General features: G+C 39.1%; 1 protein-coding gene across 2 annotated transcripts in view; it reads right to left on the bottom strand.

Annotated features, from left to right (window-relative positions):
* Positions 1-17,769, bottom strand: part of LOC127374768 (ecto-NOX disulfide-thiol exchanger 2-like) — a 166,421-nt gene that overhangs the window by 18,784 nt on the left and 129,868 nt on the right. For both annotated transcript variants that reach the window (XM_051420344.1, XM_051420343.1), the window contains 2 exons: positions 10,759-10,865; positions 6,651-6,771 (listed from right to left, as the gene is read on the bottom strand). In XM_051420344.1, coding sequence (XP_051276304.1) covers positions 6,651-6,771; positions 10,759-10,865 — 228 coding nt within the window. The remainder of the gene's footprint in view (positions 1-6,650; positions 6,772-10,758; positions 10,866-17,769) is intronic.

Consider the following 17,769-nt stretch of genomic DNA (forward strand, 5'->3'; position numbering starts at 1 on the left):
GAAATTATGTTCCCATGCAGGCACTGAAATACAATCCCTTTTGAAAAATGCCAAAAGTGCCTTTTATCTCTAAATAGGCTTTTGACTTCAATAGGATTGTTATTTTTCCTATTCTTTTTTTTCCTATTAACTCTTCTGAAGAAATTGAATTCACAGTGACCTCAGTGCGACAGGAAGCAGAACAAAGACGATTTTTTGATTTGGATCTGAAATCCACTGCTAATATATTAATAAATACCCCAAATCAGATGTTTTAGTACATTCACAAATAGAGGCTGAAAGTCGAAAAATGTGCAAACCGCAAAAATGTACCCTCCAGTATAGGCGAAGGGTTGGCCTACATACTGTGTGCAGGACATTTCATTAATTTTATGGTTAAGATTATGTTTCTAATGGTCTGGGTTTAATTTGAAGAACTTACCTCCAGTAATTTTTGAAGCAGCACATTACGCTGGCAACTGACTGTTAATTAATAATCATGTCTGCTTCAGGCAATATTTGAATATCTATTTTAAGATGCATGTTGCATTATGAGCTTACCCACTGACTGAAATGAAGTTAAATTAATTAATGTGTCATTGCTCTCTAGGTTTGTCTCTTTTGTTTGTCTCCCTTTAGTAGCAGACAGACTGACCATCATGCATCTGTGTGCAGGGGGACATAGTAGACATTAGGGTTGGGTTAGGCTAAAAAAAAATTTGCTAATATAATGTATTGTCGGATGAGGTTGGAAGGCAAGACTGTTAATAGCTGATCCAAACGGGCACAGATGATGAATGACGTGAAAAGCCAGCTGTCACAGAAAGAGCGAGACATGATATCGCTTAAACACGGAGATAATGGTGCACTCATAGTATCATAAACATGAAAAGTGGCAGAAATTGTAAAAAATTAAAAAAGGGAGCTTTAGAGTTCAAACCCCGGCTCCTTTCACACACAGCTGTACAGCATGGGTGTGAATGTCGAAACGCCCACTAGTCCAATGTAAGAAAGATGTGGGGAGATGGAGGTTCTGAAGCTGTTCGACACCTTCTGATAAAGTATACATGGTGCCTTTAAGCTTTTGTAAGGAGCTACAGTTATAATCCACGCTACTACATAAAAGTCTGAGCTTACCATCTGCTGCTTGAATCAAATCAACTGCTGGAGGCAAGACAGTGTTTCCTATTATTTACTTGTTCCTGATTCATCCTTATTGGGTAGCTTGATGGTTTGCCGGTGCCCTGATGTCCACTTGTTGCATCTGTAGCACACAAACTACACTCATTTTAAGTTTTATTCTGAAATGTTTTAACTTCACTTCAAATCAAACTGCTTTTTCCTCTCTTAAATCAGCAGACCACTTGTGGGCTTGCCACAGTGTGAAAGAAAATCACAAAAATACACAGTTTGTCTTCATAGTTCACAGATAAATGCATATTTCATGAACCCCGGCTTGTTTTGTTTTGAGGGCACTCACTTGTTCCACTTGAACAAAAGTAAGAAGAATTTGAGAAAAGTCGTGTGAATACGGCTCATTCGGTCCAGCATTACAATCAACTAAACTGGAAAATATAGTACAATTCCATAGTTGATTCCTACAGATGGTGTAAAGAGGGATTTCAGAACATCATTCACATTTCCTGTTATTAACCAAATCACTTTCACTGTCTGTCAGGAATCCGAAAGACATCCTGTAATAAGATGTCTAATATTTCATCCAGATTGGTGCCAATAAGTAACAATCATAGACTGTATAGAAGATGAGCATATAGATTACAATATCCCTAATTGTGTTCAATTTCACCTCAATGACTCTATAACATGAGAATCACATTAAGATCCCACAGTATCTCTAAATTGCACATTTGAAATGTGTGTTGAGAAACACACTGAGGGATATGTTTTTTTTCTTTTCTTAAACTATGTGTGGACCCATGATTAAATTACTGATTTATGGAAATATAAAGATGGATCTGGAGACACCAGCTTGTGTGCAAGTGTGTGGGTGTTTGTTTTCCCCCAGCAGTATTCACTGAGACAGGGAGGAGTGAGGATGGTATTGATTATCAAGTCTTATTACTTTGCTGCCCAAGGAAAGCCAACAGTTTGGTCAGATACTGTCCAATTCCCCCATATACTTGAACTGAATTTCCCCGGTGAGGAATGTTATCAACACTAACAAACACACGTACCTTTGTGCATGCATGCACACACATACGCACCACGCCAAGAGAGGAATAAAAGATTATTCTCCCATTAATCTGTGTGTCGTGACAGAAAACCCTGAGACATAACTTGAGATCTGAGATTTCTTTTTCAGCTTTGTGCATATATGTCTGTGCACACATTGTGTACTGTTTACCCAGCTACATCATTTATCAAAGAATGCCCATAATATGGCATATTTCTATTAGATCAAGCTTCAGCAATACTAGTGTTATTCCCCGTTTAATTTTATAGTTTTTTTGGTGGCATATCAGATTTATCAGTGCAGAGATTTACTGCAGTAATAATAACAAAACATCTCCCAATATGAAGCCTAAAGGGCGGGCAGAAAGGAGATTTCAAAAGATTAGCTCTATTTCCTGTTCTGCACAGCTTATTTATCTCTTATTGTGTTGCCTGTTTCTAATATCAGATTACAGGTTCTTTTCAGAGGTAATGCAGGCCAGGTTCTGTGTGTGCGTATGTGATTTAAGATTCAATGATTTTTGTGCTTTCCAGGGGCTTGTTTGTGACAAACAGTTGTAATGTGCAACCAATTTAATTGATTTCATTTCCCAGAACTTTCTTGAACACGTTGAAAAATTGCAATAGAAAAACATTGCTGGAAGCGAGGTTAACGTGTTCAGGACATAGAGGATGCTCCGTTGGAGCTCCTGAAACTACAAGAGCAGGTAGAAATCAGACTGCCAGGCCAAGAATGACACTCAAGAAGGTACAATATTAAGATATTAGGATAATATTAGTGAACAAAAGAGCAGAGGAGAACACATCAGGGAGGACTGGAACTGGTCCTCATACTCAAAATTGAAAGAGCTCATTGTGCTTTGAGTTCGCAGCCAAAAGATTCTCTTCCAAGATCAATTGTGGTGAAAGTTTCGTAAATAAAGAAGAAATGATCAATATAGCATGGCAGAAAAAGGGCTTCATGTACAAGGGTAGCAGACTATTTTTGGATCATAGAGGAAAGAATACACAGAGCCAAAAAAATACACTTCCAGACGCCGTTTCCAGCAAAACATTGTGTTTTACCAGGGAGAAACAGAGGGTGACATGCCTAACCTGGCAAACGAGCCGACGGAGGCAGGATTGGGATACAAATAGAAACTACAACTACTGAGATGGGACACAGGACTTTAAGGTCAAGATCCAACTGACCTTAACATCTTAAAGGTAGGTCCATTCTACATAAGAATGTTTTAAGTTGACAGTGTCATGTACTCAAAGCAAATTTTAAAAGCTGGGGTTACTTTTATGGAGCTGTTGGGGATATATGAACCAAGCCAATATTAGCAGCGAGGGTCCCCTCCCCCCAGGGGTCGGAGGTCGTTCCTCAGAGCCAAATAGTCAACAGAGCTCGGAAAAGGTTGAAAAGTAGACCATACTAAAGGAAGTTCTTTACTTTAGTCCAAATGTTAACTGTTTCTTCCTGTTTTTCTAGAATAAGGGGTATCTATGGAAAGAAAGGAAGGATAAAGATACAGAAAATGTGATTAAGGGAGCCTCTTATGATGTAAATAGGGTGCTCAATCGAATTAAAAGGTGTAAGCTAAGACATAATATGAAGATGGACAGAATAGAGACTCACCTAACAACGTCTCTGGAGATTGAATGTGAATGTACTGAAAGGACGTATGAAGGAAGAAATGATAACGGAAATCTAGATACGTATGGTGAAAAATGAAACTGGCCTTGACAGCAAAAATTACAGCAGAGGAAACAAACAGCAATTTCAAGACTAAAGGTTAACAAGTCCCCAGGCACGGATGCGCACACCTCAGAGTGGAACAAATCTTTCAGGGAATCATTGATCCCTTTGCTACGGAATACATTGAATTGGATGCTGAAGGAGGGAGAAATTCCCTATTCATGGAGAGAGGCCATCCTCCCTGTAATTCCAAAGGAAGGACAGGATAAGTTCTAGCTGTAGTCCTCTAAGTGTCCTTAATGAAGATTAAAGGTCGCTGCTATTCTAGCCAGACATATAGAAAGAATTCTGCTAGAAATAATTCATTTAGATCAGCCATGTTATATAACGCAGACACAAGACAACATCAGATGCACACCGCATTAAAAGATCAGTGTGTAGGATTTAATGTCATCTTGTGATGAAGATGCTGCTTAAAACCAATTAAATATAGCTCCACCTTCCGAGCACGTAGGACAAACTAAGGTGGTTGCAAACTAGGGTTGGGCGATATGTTGTAATTTTCCAACCAGCCAATGTCAGTCCAACAAACATGATATATGCGCCCCCCAATCACCGCCCCAGTTGTTTCAGCTGGGAGGTGAGCGGCAAGTTCACTACATGCAACAGGGTCTAACAGCTTTAATAAAGAAAATAAACTCACTAAATGTCAAGAAAGGACAAGAAAAGCACCTTTTTTCTGCATTCAACAGAAAATACAATCGTACACCTTCTGAATTCTAAGTTTCTCTCTTATACTGAACTAAGACCTTGTTAAGCAATCCTAAAGCACACTTCATTCAAACTTGACAGAAACTAAATAAAACTCACCAACCACACTGTTTACACTGTTCAACAATCACCAATTCTGGTGTCTAACCATCTGACAGAGTTAGATGTGAACATTTTCTGGCTCTACACGCTGTTGCTGCTTCTCTGATGCCCCCAACCTCCCTTGTTCCTCTATACCGGCTTCATGCCTCTCCTCCTCTCCCAGTCTGTCCCTCTCCTGTCCTGGGCTGTCCCTGCTGTGTCCTCGTCTTCCCTGGAGCTTTGTTTGGAGCCTCTGTGAATCACCTTGTTACTGTATCCCCTGTCTTCAAAGTAGTTGAAATAAACCCTTAATTCACTGCTGTTACATGTGAAATTACAATGGCTCTACAGCTGGTTTTCCTCTCAGTCATTTAATGGTTCAGTGTGTGAACTGCGCCGCTGAACATCCGTCTGAGTGTCTCTCATTCTTTAGAGGCAGACCATTCAATTTGCAAAATTAATTACAAAAAACACAACGATTGGCAATCGCCAATAGCTGATATATTCGTCCAATTGCCCAACCCTACCGCACACAAACCTCACAACCACGAAAGGCCTTTTCTAAAGCCAGTGTTTGTTTTCTCCATTCTGGGCTACTGTATAAACATGGCGGTTCAACATGCTGAACCTACTCCCTCTGTATTCCACTGGTTCTTAACCTATGGTACGTGTGCAACTGGTGGTATGACATTTTTTTTTTTTTTTTTAGCCGAACATAGACAGGAAAGGGGGGCAGAGAGAGAGGGGATGACACGCAGCAAAGGGCCGCAGGTTGGTTGCCGCCGCAGCAACTCCATACATGGGTCCCCAGCTCTACCAACTGAGCTAACCAGGCGCCCCCTGGTAGTATGAAATTTGAATGAAAATACTTAAAACTATGAGTAGCTGAAATGTAACTTAAAATAAGTTTTGCATTACCTGTTATATTTAGTTCACCTTGCTACGTAGTCACATTCATGCACATAGCGCACGCAAATATCCATAATTAATTAGTAGCTAAAAATATTATGGCAAGATAGAAAGTGGAGGTAAAATTAATAGTTCAAAGACATTGTAATCGTGGCTCCAAACAGGGAACTATTAGGAATGTTTGAGATGCACTTCTCCATCTCAAGAGTACCCATTTTCTACCAACCAGTTATATCCTCTATTCAGGATTCAACAACAGTCAACAATAAATAATCTTCTTAACAGGAATAAACTTGCTGTGAACTGTCCATAGCTGAATAGGGTCGGCCTACGCATTTAGTGTTTTGAAAGACAAGTGTTTAACATTGAGGAGGCTCTAGCAGATATAGATATAGGCAGGTAAGTTAGAAAGGGCGGGTGAAACCAGTGAGTTACAATTTGCAACTACACAGCTAGATGCCAATAAAACCTACATATTGGACCTTTAACGTTGGTCATGGTGGAAATTGGCGAGCCTAATATTTTTTGAGGTGCTAAATAACAACAACATATGGTTACTGTTTCATAATCAAATAATAAATGCATTAAACACAGCACTCACATAAGAACGTAGCACTGGCAGGGCACTAAATATTTTCTGAATATATGAACGATTCTCTGTCAATGTCAGCAGGGGGAGATGAGTACAAACAGCTGTTTAAGGCTTGCAGCTTTCTCTCTCGTTGACTGTCCCTTCACTTACTTTCCTGTTGATTCCCTTCTGTCTGTGGAATGCTACAACTATAAAACTTGAAATGCACCTAAAAATAAATGTATCCATATCCCTTCAGAGGTGTAAGTATATATACATACAGTTTATGAGTGTGTGTGTGTGTGTATATGTTATATTACACTTAGAATATCAATTTCTTTTGCTGCACAGATACTCAGCTTTTAGCAGAAACATTAGTGATTGGTTGGTAGGATATCATGAGACAGTATACTACCTCATTCAGCACCTGTACACATTGTTCAGTGTCAGCCAAGATATTTTTACCTGAGTCCTCAGAGTCTTTGCTGTTGGTAGCGGACAAGTCTTCCATGTCATCATCAGACATTTCCATCTCCTCTTCTCCCCTGATGCCCATCAGCTGCTCGTTGTGCATGTTTCTAATCTCCTACAAAACACAAAAGCAGAAGCAGTTACATATTTTTATTGTGGATATACTGTATACCTTCTGTACTGCTCATAAAACAATATCATACCACAGCAATATGCAAAAAGTCCTTAACACACACACACACACACACACACACACACACACACACACACACACACACACACACACACACACACACACACACACACACACACACACACACACACAGACACACACACACACACACAGCCATCTGTTTTATGTCGTCGGGGTGTCAGCTCAAGGTTAACAGGGGCCAGACTTGCAGACATGTAGTCTTTAAATATACGCAAACATCTGGACCAGGTGGAGTGAATGACACCATTCTACATGCATACAAGCTTATGCTGTATCTGTCACAGGTAGGAAGTGGTAAGAAGGTAACATGTCAACCACATACTTGCATTTGAGCTACCAAGGAGAGAAAAATATGAACACACACACAGACACACACAGACACAGACAACATGAGCATGCATCTGTTCTGTTATCACATTGGAGGGTGCAAGGACTTTCTACTCTGGTTAATACAGTGTGAAAGTATATAACAGATAAAAGACAGTGGGATTAAAACAGGCTATTGAGCATGTTAAAGAACTAAAGATCAAAGAGCACTGTAATCCTTCATGAATCTAACGTCTTGCTGTTCACAGTGAGAATCTCCTCAAATGCAATCCTACAATGTTTCAGAGTAGCCATGAATTAAACATTACAAAAAAACAACCTGTTTTAATGCCTGTTTATTATATATGTGACACGCAACTACTAAAAAACCCATCACAATTGTGTTGTTTACAGGGTAGAATAACAACTCAAAAAGCACAACATGCAATAACTGCAATGGTGTTTACATCTCTACATTTGTTTTTCCTCAACCATCTACTTTTCAATTTGTCCACTTCAATTTCCGGTGCCATGTCAGAGGGGAGGAAAAACTGTTGTCCCTTAAGAGACATAACAAGTTCCACCTTAGTGAGAGCAAGAAAGAACGTGACATTTTGCTTGTGCAGATGATTTCCTCTGCAGCAGGCGCCAAGACGCTGCTACAATACAAAGGCAGGTTCGCCATGGTTTTCAGTAACTACATCAAACTTTTCACCAAACTTACAAATGTTGTTTTTGTATGTGTACCATTTCAAGCAGTGTGAATATTTAACAAATGTAACAAAACCTTTGATATGGAAATAATATTTCTGTCTATTGCTGTTATTGGCAGGACGACATCGTTGGTCTTCTGACAACGCAATAGTTAAGGTTTTGTTTAGGTTTAGGCACAAAAACAACTTCAAGAGACCTTTGTTATCATGGTTACAGAAAAAGCAAAACGATAAGATAATGTACTAACCACATTCATGGTTAGGCCAACATTTACTGTCAGTATGAAGCAAGAAACGAACAGCAGGCTGCCATATTAAAGTCTGAAATTTTGCTGTGCCGACCATAATTCCTACGTTCACTGGAGGCTTTTTGTCACTAGAAATTTAACTTGTACAGTTGTAAGTTAAACATTTATTCTGGGGATTTGCTGAAATGGGGAAGATGATCTCACTTTTGGGCTGAATGGTAATATCAGCATACTAGGATGCTAACTGAGCATCATAAAAAGTGGCTTACAAAAACTTTAAATAAACTGAGTTTAAAAACTTAATTTACATCTACAGTAGATATAACACAGCATGGATGATTGATATGGAGGATAAAAACAGTTATATCTGTAAAGGTGTTTTTTAATTCAAAGACAGCACGCATAAAAGGATGGAAATAGTTACAGAAATAGAGAAAGACCAAAACTAAGCGAAACAGGAATAAAGAGTGACTTTTTAGATGTAGATTTGCTTTAATTAGGCAAAGGTATAAATCACCCATGAAGCTGCAATAGAGTTATAGCTGTATATTTCTGCTGTAGTTCGTCTGGTGTACAGATGGTGAGGCAGTTTGTCTTATTACAGATACAGTGACGGAAAACAACACCCAGCCTGACTGAGGCACCGAGAATAATTCGGGAGCTGATTTACACTTATGTTGAACACAAGAGGCTTTTCAACAGCAGCAGTAACAAACATTGGGTTCTGAACATACACTCACCCTGCACACTACAACCTCTGATGCAAAGGCTATTGTCATTACACCGGGGAGTTAACAACAATGTGTAGAGGCATGGTGCTCCGCCTAACAGCAAATCAATATTCGTGGGTTAAAGTGTAAAGTGTGATTAATGTATCAACACTCTAACGTGGACAGCTCCCAGCAGCGGTTCTGAATGCTCGTTAATGTCATAGATCTATTTCTGGAAAGTTATTAGCATTTTCATAGTTCTGCAGGGGATGGAGGAGAATGAACGCTATTCTCTTTTGATACTGTACATGAATATTCACAAAGAATTGGGCCTCATTGACATTCAACAGAGACAATGTTTCAGCAACATGCTGTGACAAAGCTTGATTTGCAATGAAGGGCAGGAAACGGTGTGTGTATGTGTATGTGTATGTGTATGTGTAAGATATCTGGTTGTTGATTACAACCCCAACTCAACTGTTTCGACACTCATGCATTAAGAGACTCTCAGCAAATCAAAACTTCAACACCACGCAGATATACACTTCATGCTGCACTCTCTGTTAAACACAACACAGACTCACACAGACTTAAACACAAATCTTCACCACAAATGATGTGGTGTTTGTCTGATAGTAAATGATAAGAAAAGCAAACTCCTGTCAGTTTCTCAATTTCCTGCCCAAACAAAACATGCAAAAATGCAACTTTTGTACCTCGTTCATACATGACACCAGGCAGTATATGAAACCAAAATGTCATAGGGAAACTTGTGACTTTGAAGGAATACTGAGTAGGACCCCGCTCCCCGCAAAAAACAAAACCCCAATGTATAGACTCATACAACCAAAATCGCTCTCAATCTTCACTTACCCACTGGAGGTGTGTGGCAGTGTCTGTATCTGCAGAGACCCTGTTCTCTGCCTGTATTTTATTATCTTGCTGTGTTCGTGACGTTTCTGAGTGTCAACCTTTGGGGTTGGGACTATAAAAAACGTAGCAAGCAGATTGTGGTCTGCATCTCTCTCCTCTGCTCTCCAGCACAGTAAAACACAGTTTTCTGGCTATGTGAGACTATGGATGTATAAAGAGCTGCAGGTCTGTGTGTCTGTTTGACCGAGGGCAGGCTGAGCTGCACACAGCAGACAGTGCCGCTTCAGTAAAAAATCCGACAATGCACACCTTCTGCAGGATTGAGCAGATGTATGGAGGTGCTTTAGAACATAACCAGAAAATAACATTTTATTTCTCTGATTCACTGCTTTGTTCTTGGTAACAGTGCTCCCTCATTGCACTCACTGTCTACCTTGTTCTACCATCGCTGCTCTCAATTGAACCGGGAAGAAGGGGCCAACTTTGAATGGTGCGTTTACAAACTGTTATTAATAAACATGCTTGATTCCGCCTGCTATGTGTTGAAATGTATTTATTTCTCACCTTCCATTAACATGCATATTTCCTTATTAGTATAAGATATCCAGATACAAATTCACTGTTAATAACAGTTTGTTAGGTTTAGTTTAAGGTTGATTCGTTGTAGAGGAAAGAACCCATATAGCCCTTTGTAGGCTGGTCTGGGTGGCTTCCCTTCCTTTGCTTAATTGTGGGCCAAGATCTTTGAAATTATAGTTGATGTTGTTTTTGGTTCAGCATTTGAAACTCTAAACTATGCAGTTTTAATTGGTCACATAAAGTTCCAGGTTGCCATCAGGAATAGAGGTTCCAGTAGTAGAACTTCCTCACTTTGGACTTCCTCAGGGTTCAATTTTAAAACCCTTGCAGTTTTTTTTTCTACTTTGCATTTGCAAAAACACACTATGTCCTCACTGAAACTACATACAGCTACAGACATACCTGTAGATGCAGGGGGAAAAAAATCAAGTAATCTTACAGGATAATTAAAATACCAACCTCAACCTGCTTGCGCCACATGTCCAGGTTCTTCCGCTGTGCTTTGGAGAAATGGTCCCATGCCTTTTGTTTGGATGCAGCATGGAATACAGATACAATCTGTTCAACTGTGTAGGAAGAAATGTGTAGATTTAGAGGAAAGGAACAGAGGAGTAAAACAATGAAGTCAGCTGGAAAAAATATCCATGTCTACAGTATGTATACATTTCAGACCTGTGTCAAATATTGATACGTTGTTTTTATTATATACACATATTTACACAATGTCTAAACTTACGTGACACTATTATAAATGTAGTCATGTCATAAACTCATAAACTTTTCACATGGGAAAAAAGCTGTCTTGACAAGTGCATAGAAAACATTTATAGAGAAATAAGGTTGGTAACTTTTAGAAAAATAACTTTGTCATATTTGCTGAAATTGTTACTGTGTCCTGACAGTAGTACATGAGACAGATAATCTATGAAAAAATCCAGTTCCTCTGGCATTTGCAAGAATCCACCAGGCAAAACAACAAAAATAACTATTTGAACATTTTCAATTGTCTTCACCTGTTAGCCTACACACGCTAATAATTAATATTCTGCCCAACAGATTTCTACGCAGCACTTTATTTCTTAAAAGGATGCAGTTATTTGAGACACATAAATGGTTCTAATGGTGAGGCCCATTAAATATCCCTAGTTGCTTAGGAAAAATGATAAGAGCTAAAACTGGCTGCTATGCTCTTGAAATTGAAACTGAACTTGTTATATTGGAAATAAATGTTTCAGATAATAAAACATACTGTAAAATGTATTGTTTTGCATCCTGTGTAGTGTAGCAAATAATTTTCAGTCAATTGTAACTTGAGACCATCAATTAAAAGACTAGCAGCATCTACTGCAACAACTTGCATTTAAAATGTAAATTAGTCACCATCTGCAGTTTTACAGTGTGAATTAAAATATGCTTTATGGTATAGAATTGGAAATAGGAGGTTGCATAAATTGTATTAAAGCTTGCAGACTTTCTGGCACTAGAAGATGGTAGGTTGACAGATTAAAAAAAACAATGCAATTTTTATTGTCTTCCCAAATGCAAAGGAGGAAACGTTTAACCAAAAAGCAACATCCTCTGACACAAAGTAACAGGGTTATAAGAAATATGGCTGTAATTGTGAGAGACAGTAGCGTGCACAGGGGGGGTGGCCCAATTGTTGAAAAACGCGTGCTAAAGGGCCCTCTTGGGAGCCAAAACGTGTGTTAAAGGGCCCTCTTGGGAGCCAAAACGAGTGCTAAAATGCCCTCTTGGGAGCCAAAATGCGTGCTAAAGTGCCCTCTACAGTGGTGTGGACGCGCTATAAGAGCCTTTTTTTTCTTTCCGCCTCTGCCCTTCAAAAAGTCTGTGCACGCCAGTGGTGGGAGACATTTGAGACATAATCGGTGATAATATCGAAAATGTTCACCAAGTTAAATTATATTGCAGTTGGGTGCTGTGAATGTAAAGTCTCAGTCATCTATACCCACAGATGCAGATGTGCCTTTGAGTGTGTGCGATATAGTGGTATTGTTTGTCATATGCAGTCATGCAACAAACAGATCACATCAATTGTTGTTTGTCCAACTGTACGTTTGTCAAATCTGGTTCACCTTAATGTGGCTTACAGAAGAGAGACAGGAGAAAGGCAGGAGACTCAGATCAGACTGACAAATCATATCATAAGACATGAGCATAGACAATTAAGACAAAACTATAGTTAACATATTTGAGGCTTTGAAAGTTTTCTGATGCCTGAAACCTACATGAGGGCAATGAGGTAGCAAAGCAAATTAATAAATACCTGCGTATATACAGACAGTTACCTCATTATTATATCACTTACATCATATTTCAAAGATCTAGTAAAACTATGCAAATCATACTCATTTCTGTAATAGAGACCGTGCTTTCAGCATAAACGTCCTTGTAACAAAACCCAACCAACAAAGCAATAAGAGCAGATTCAAAAAGACATTTTCTTTTTGTAGATATTCTGCTACTTGGCAGGTAACTGATGCTGAGTTATTGGGTTATCAATCTTTAATCTACTCACCTGAAGCAAATGCCAATACAGACTTTTGTGATGGCTGTCCAGGCCAGTAGGCATTCATTTAGATTCATAAATACTTCAGCATTCATAAGATGCCAAGATAAACTCTTTTATGTTTTTTGCTGACTGGCTGACTTCCTTCTCCGTCTGTTTCTTCTTCTTCATCATGTTACTGGAGGATCTTGTTAGACAACAGCTGAGGACAGTGAACTCAGCATTTCATCTGAATAGATTCCCTCCATCACTCAATGCAGCAACATTATAAAAACAACAAGCTTGCTGTATCTTCTCGCATTCACATACTCCATCCTATCTACTATTGATATGCTCAGTGTTAAGATTGGATCAGCTCCAGGCTAGATTATGATGTATTGATATTGCCATTTCCCTACAAGGTGCCTGCATTTACTGTATGTTACGGGTGTATATATGTGCTCCTATATTGTACACTACAATATTATATTGCAGCTGGGTGCTGTGCACAGCTTAGCTTTGGAAAAATGCATGTATATGCAGTAAGTGTGTATGTGTATATCAGGTGTCAGTATTAACATATGCAGTGCTATTGAAAATGTAAAAATGTAAAAAAGGAAATTACTTTTCAACAACTTTCAAAAACTACTTGCAAACATTAAAACTCAATACTAATTTTAAGATATTATATATTTATTGATGTTTTTATATATGGTGACCTAGGCTACCTGTGATCTTTTCCTCTACATATAGAACAAAAGCTAAAGGTAGCTGTGAAAGCCCACTGCAATCACAGATAGGGCAAAATAAAAATAAATTAAACCCTTCGTAAAACAGTCAGGAAAAATTGACATTCAAAATTATTTTATTGGCAAACTCAACAACAATCTAACTGCTTCAAACAAGGGCCAGCCCCAGGAAGTTGATGCTCCTGGACAGGTGAGCACTCAAGCAGATGAACACCTGCTGTCCTTCTGAATTGGGGACAAAAGATAGCGGCCCTGCACAACTGTTCAAAAAACATTTTCATGGGTTGAGTTAGAGCAAGCAGGTAGATGCCATATTCTCTTTCACATGTCGACAGTTTGTGTGCAGTGTTAGGGGCCCAGCTTTTACAGAGCCTGTGAAGGACTGGAGAAATATAAAGAAAAATAATCGGTAAAACAAAATGAATCTGCTCAACAAACAGAGTATCAGCAGCACCAATGGGCTTTGACTGATCCAACTTAATATAGGCTAAAGTAAAAACAAAAACAGTTATATATACTTTAATTTAATAAATCCTGTGATATTTTAATGTCTAAGGCAAGATCAATTAATTGGTGAGGAGGAAAAAACTCACATTTGTCACAGCCTGGAATCGACCCACAGCAAATGATTGATCAAGTATGGTGGAATAATGCGAGGAGGATTTGCTCAGGAAAATGGTCCATGTCCATTACATTAAAATTGACAAAACTACTTTAGAATGACTCTGGGCTACTTGGGCTAGCCAGAAAACATTCTGCCAGCTGACATCCATTAAAATAATTTCATTTGAGAACTTTAAGCGGCCAAAGGATTGGCAGAAAAAAACAAAAGAATCTTCAACAAAGGTCCCAGTATATTTATACGGTACTAACAACCAACACTCCTGATGAGATATGCCTTGGACTTGGCTGCAACCAGAAGGGGGCATGCAGGCCAAACTCAACACAGAGCCACCCTCTCTTCCATGGCAGTAGTATGGGAGGTAAACTCAGACAACAGAGGAAGAAAATGGTTTAACTGGCCTTTTTCCTCCCTCTCACTGAGTGGTAAAACTGTCCCTCCTGTGAGAGCACAGCACGCAGGAGATCTCCCCTGTGTTTTTGATGGAAGGCAGGCAAGCCTAGCAAGACATGTCAGAAACTAGCTGTGGTTAGGACCACGACACAGCCTGTGGCAGTAGCAACACTCCCGGTCAGGCTTTTTCATTTCCCCTGCGTACAGTGACACAACCATAAGGTCCTATATTCCCTGACCAGTTAGCAGTAACAGGTGTGAAATGGGCCGTCAGCACTTTATTAAATGGCCTAAGAAGCAGTGGCAGGTCTGGGATAGCCAAAGATTTGTCCCATTGTATAGAACTGGTTAAACTGATGGTTAATGCTTGGTGGTTGTGATTTTGCTGCAGGAAATGTTGCCAGCTAACCGAATAATGGTGGAAATCCAACTTAGCCCACACAGCTGCATGACAAATCACTGTGCTTGTCAGATCTTCAGTTATAAAAAAGAAGGTTACAAAAATTTGAACCCAGCTCCCCCCCAAAATCAAATGCTGGAGAGGTGTGGGAGGAGGGGGTTTCAAACGCTGTTTGACCATCTAACAAGTACCTGCGTTGGAGCACACTGACACCTTTATAATTGTTTTACAAAATGTTTTATGTTTTACAAGCAGTAACAGATAGCTACATTGTGGGTGCATTTCACTTTTTTGCACACTTTGGGGAGAACTGATGTGAACTGACTGAACTTTGCTGTGTACGTAGTTATTAATTTCATGTTGATTGTCAATACATATAGGCATTCGTATACATTCACAAGTGACTTTTACACTTCAGAAAAAACTTAGCTGTCCGTGGCAATTTTATTGAAGTACATGTTTTGTTGCTATGGCATTTAGTAAACTGTCTAATAAAAAAAAAAAAGACATTGTCCAGAGCTTTTCAATTAAGGTAATTCTATTCAAGGTGACAGAAGTGTGAATGTGTAATAATGTGTCCTTGGATGGCAGTCAGGAGCTCTAACAAAAGCAGAGCCTGGTAAATATGGATGTGTCTTTTGTTCACAGGTGTGGTGTGTAAAACTGCCTCATGGGAGACCAATCTCAGTGTTGACATTTGCATGGGTGGAACTACGGCAAGCGAAAGACAAACTCATGAATAGAAATAAGTGTTTGTATGGATTATTGTGTTGGATGTGGATGGCCTTTAATGAGACAGAACCAGGAAGAAAGAGAGTGAGGGTGAGTGACAGAGAGAAATAGAGACATACAATGAGGGAAAAAGAAAAGAAAGAGAAGGTCCTAGGAGGTTGTAACCTCCTTCAATCTGTCCTTTTGAAAGCAATATAACATACAGTACGTAGGTATCAATAAAAGCAAGCTTATAAATATGCATCAAACAGAGAAGCACAGTGACAACCTGGTCTCAGGTGACAGATCCACACTATTGTTGTTTTCTGCCATTCAACTATCCATTCATAGTTTGTCGTGCCTTTTATCTTGTCATACAATGAACACATTGTTACGTATCAGACAAAATGAGAAGGGAGAACATTGTGTTCAGTGTAGCGGTAGTATAGAGAGGCAGCATACCATAAACAATGTGAATGAATGGAAGAGATAAAAGGTAGATTAACTTATGTTACACCCTGAAAGAGTTCATACAGTGTACAACACAGTACTTTATTAAATATTTTTTACACGCAAAAGTTAAATCTTATCTTAGGAAATTATTCACGTCATAAAATGTAACTAACAAACTACAATAACATGTGGAGGGGTGGTTGTTGGGATGGTGAGGTGTCAGAAAAACAGAAAAACAGAATTTCATTTCAAACCATCTTGTAATTTAGCTGCTGTTAATATGTAATCATTGAGTCTTAAAACACTTAAAATATTGTTACAGAATTTGTTTTCATTTATAAAATGTGTATATACATACCAATCTCATCTATGCCCGTTGTCATTTTTCTGTCCCTATTTTTCATGCTAGCTAAATATCTAGCAAGCTATGTAGAAAGATGACTCCCCATTCTCAATCCTGTCTCCTGAGGGAAGCAGCTGTCAGTGGGCACAATACCAGATCTAAATGATTGCTGAATAAATCTGATATGTGGGCAGGGATTCAGAAGTCTACAACTAACTATGTAAACACTGTCATTAAGAAATTACTAAAATTACTAAATCTTATTTCTGTCTGTAATGGTCCTGAACAGCCAGTACTTTTGCTTTGACTTTGGCTTGTCATTATAGTCATTTTATTCTTGTGTGCTTAATAACCCATCTTACATCTCCAACTACAAGAAAAGGATCTGCAGGTTTATTTTTGTCTTACATTAAGCTTTTAGAAGTTCAGTTTTTCCTAGAACATATGTGTGCAAAACATGCAAAATAAATATTTCATTAATGTAAAGTATTGCTTGTTTTCTGTGTGTGTGTGTGTGTGTGTGTGTGTGTGTGTGTGTGTGTGTGTGTGTGTGTGCGAGAGAGAGACAGAGAGAGAGAGAGAGGCAGAGAGAGAAAGCCAATGTGTGCGTTGTAAGTGTGAAAATGTGTGGGTGAGAGTGTATTTATGTCATGGTATTTCTCTCTGGGTATTTCAGCATTTGATATGCTGTGTATAGAGCGGTGACCTGTGATAAAACGGCAGACTGCAGAGTGTCATGGGAATTACTGCAGCGTAGCGTGGTCGATTGCACCTGTTACCCAAGTATAGCACTAACTGAATGGTAAATTCTGCAGGACGGGGCACTATTCTCCGGGGTTGTGACATAGGATAAATAGTTTACAGAGTGCCTGTATGTGTGATGGCGATGGACTCAAAGAGCCCACATGGCCTTAACCTGGAAACTCTCTGGTAATATGTTGCATCTGCGACTGGTGGCAGGGGGCCAGAGCCAATTTTCCATCTTAAGACACAATTTGCCAACTCAGGACCTCGAGAGACTTCGTCACAGGTCAAGTATCTCTGGAGTTGGACTGGAGACCAATAACCCAATAATACTTAAAACCGTAAAGGAAAAATTAGTTGTTGAATATAAAGCATTTCCCCTTTAAATATACTGTATTCATGCTACACATTGTACTTTAATAGACTTTCAGCACGATAATTTCTAAATAAACTTGACTCACAGTTTGGCATACACTGCGATCAAAGCCTTCATGATAGTTGTCCTGAGTTCCTCCTTTTACATAAGCATGTTCTGTTGATGGAGACATA

The sequence above is a fragment of the Dicentrarchus labrax genome, unplaced genomic scaffold (genome assembly GCF_905237075.1).
Source record: "Dicentrarchus labrax unplaced genomic scaffold, dlabrax2021, whole genome shotgun sequence".
Classification (NCBI taxonomy): Eukaryota; Metazoa; Chordata; class Actinopteri; family Moronidae; genus Dicentrarchus; species Dicentrarchus labrax.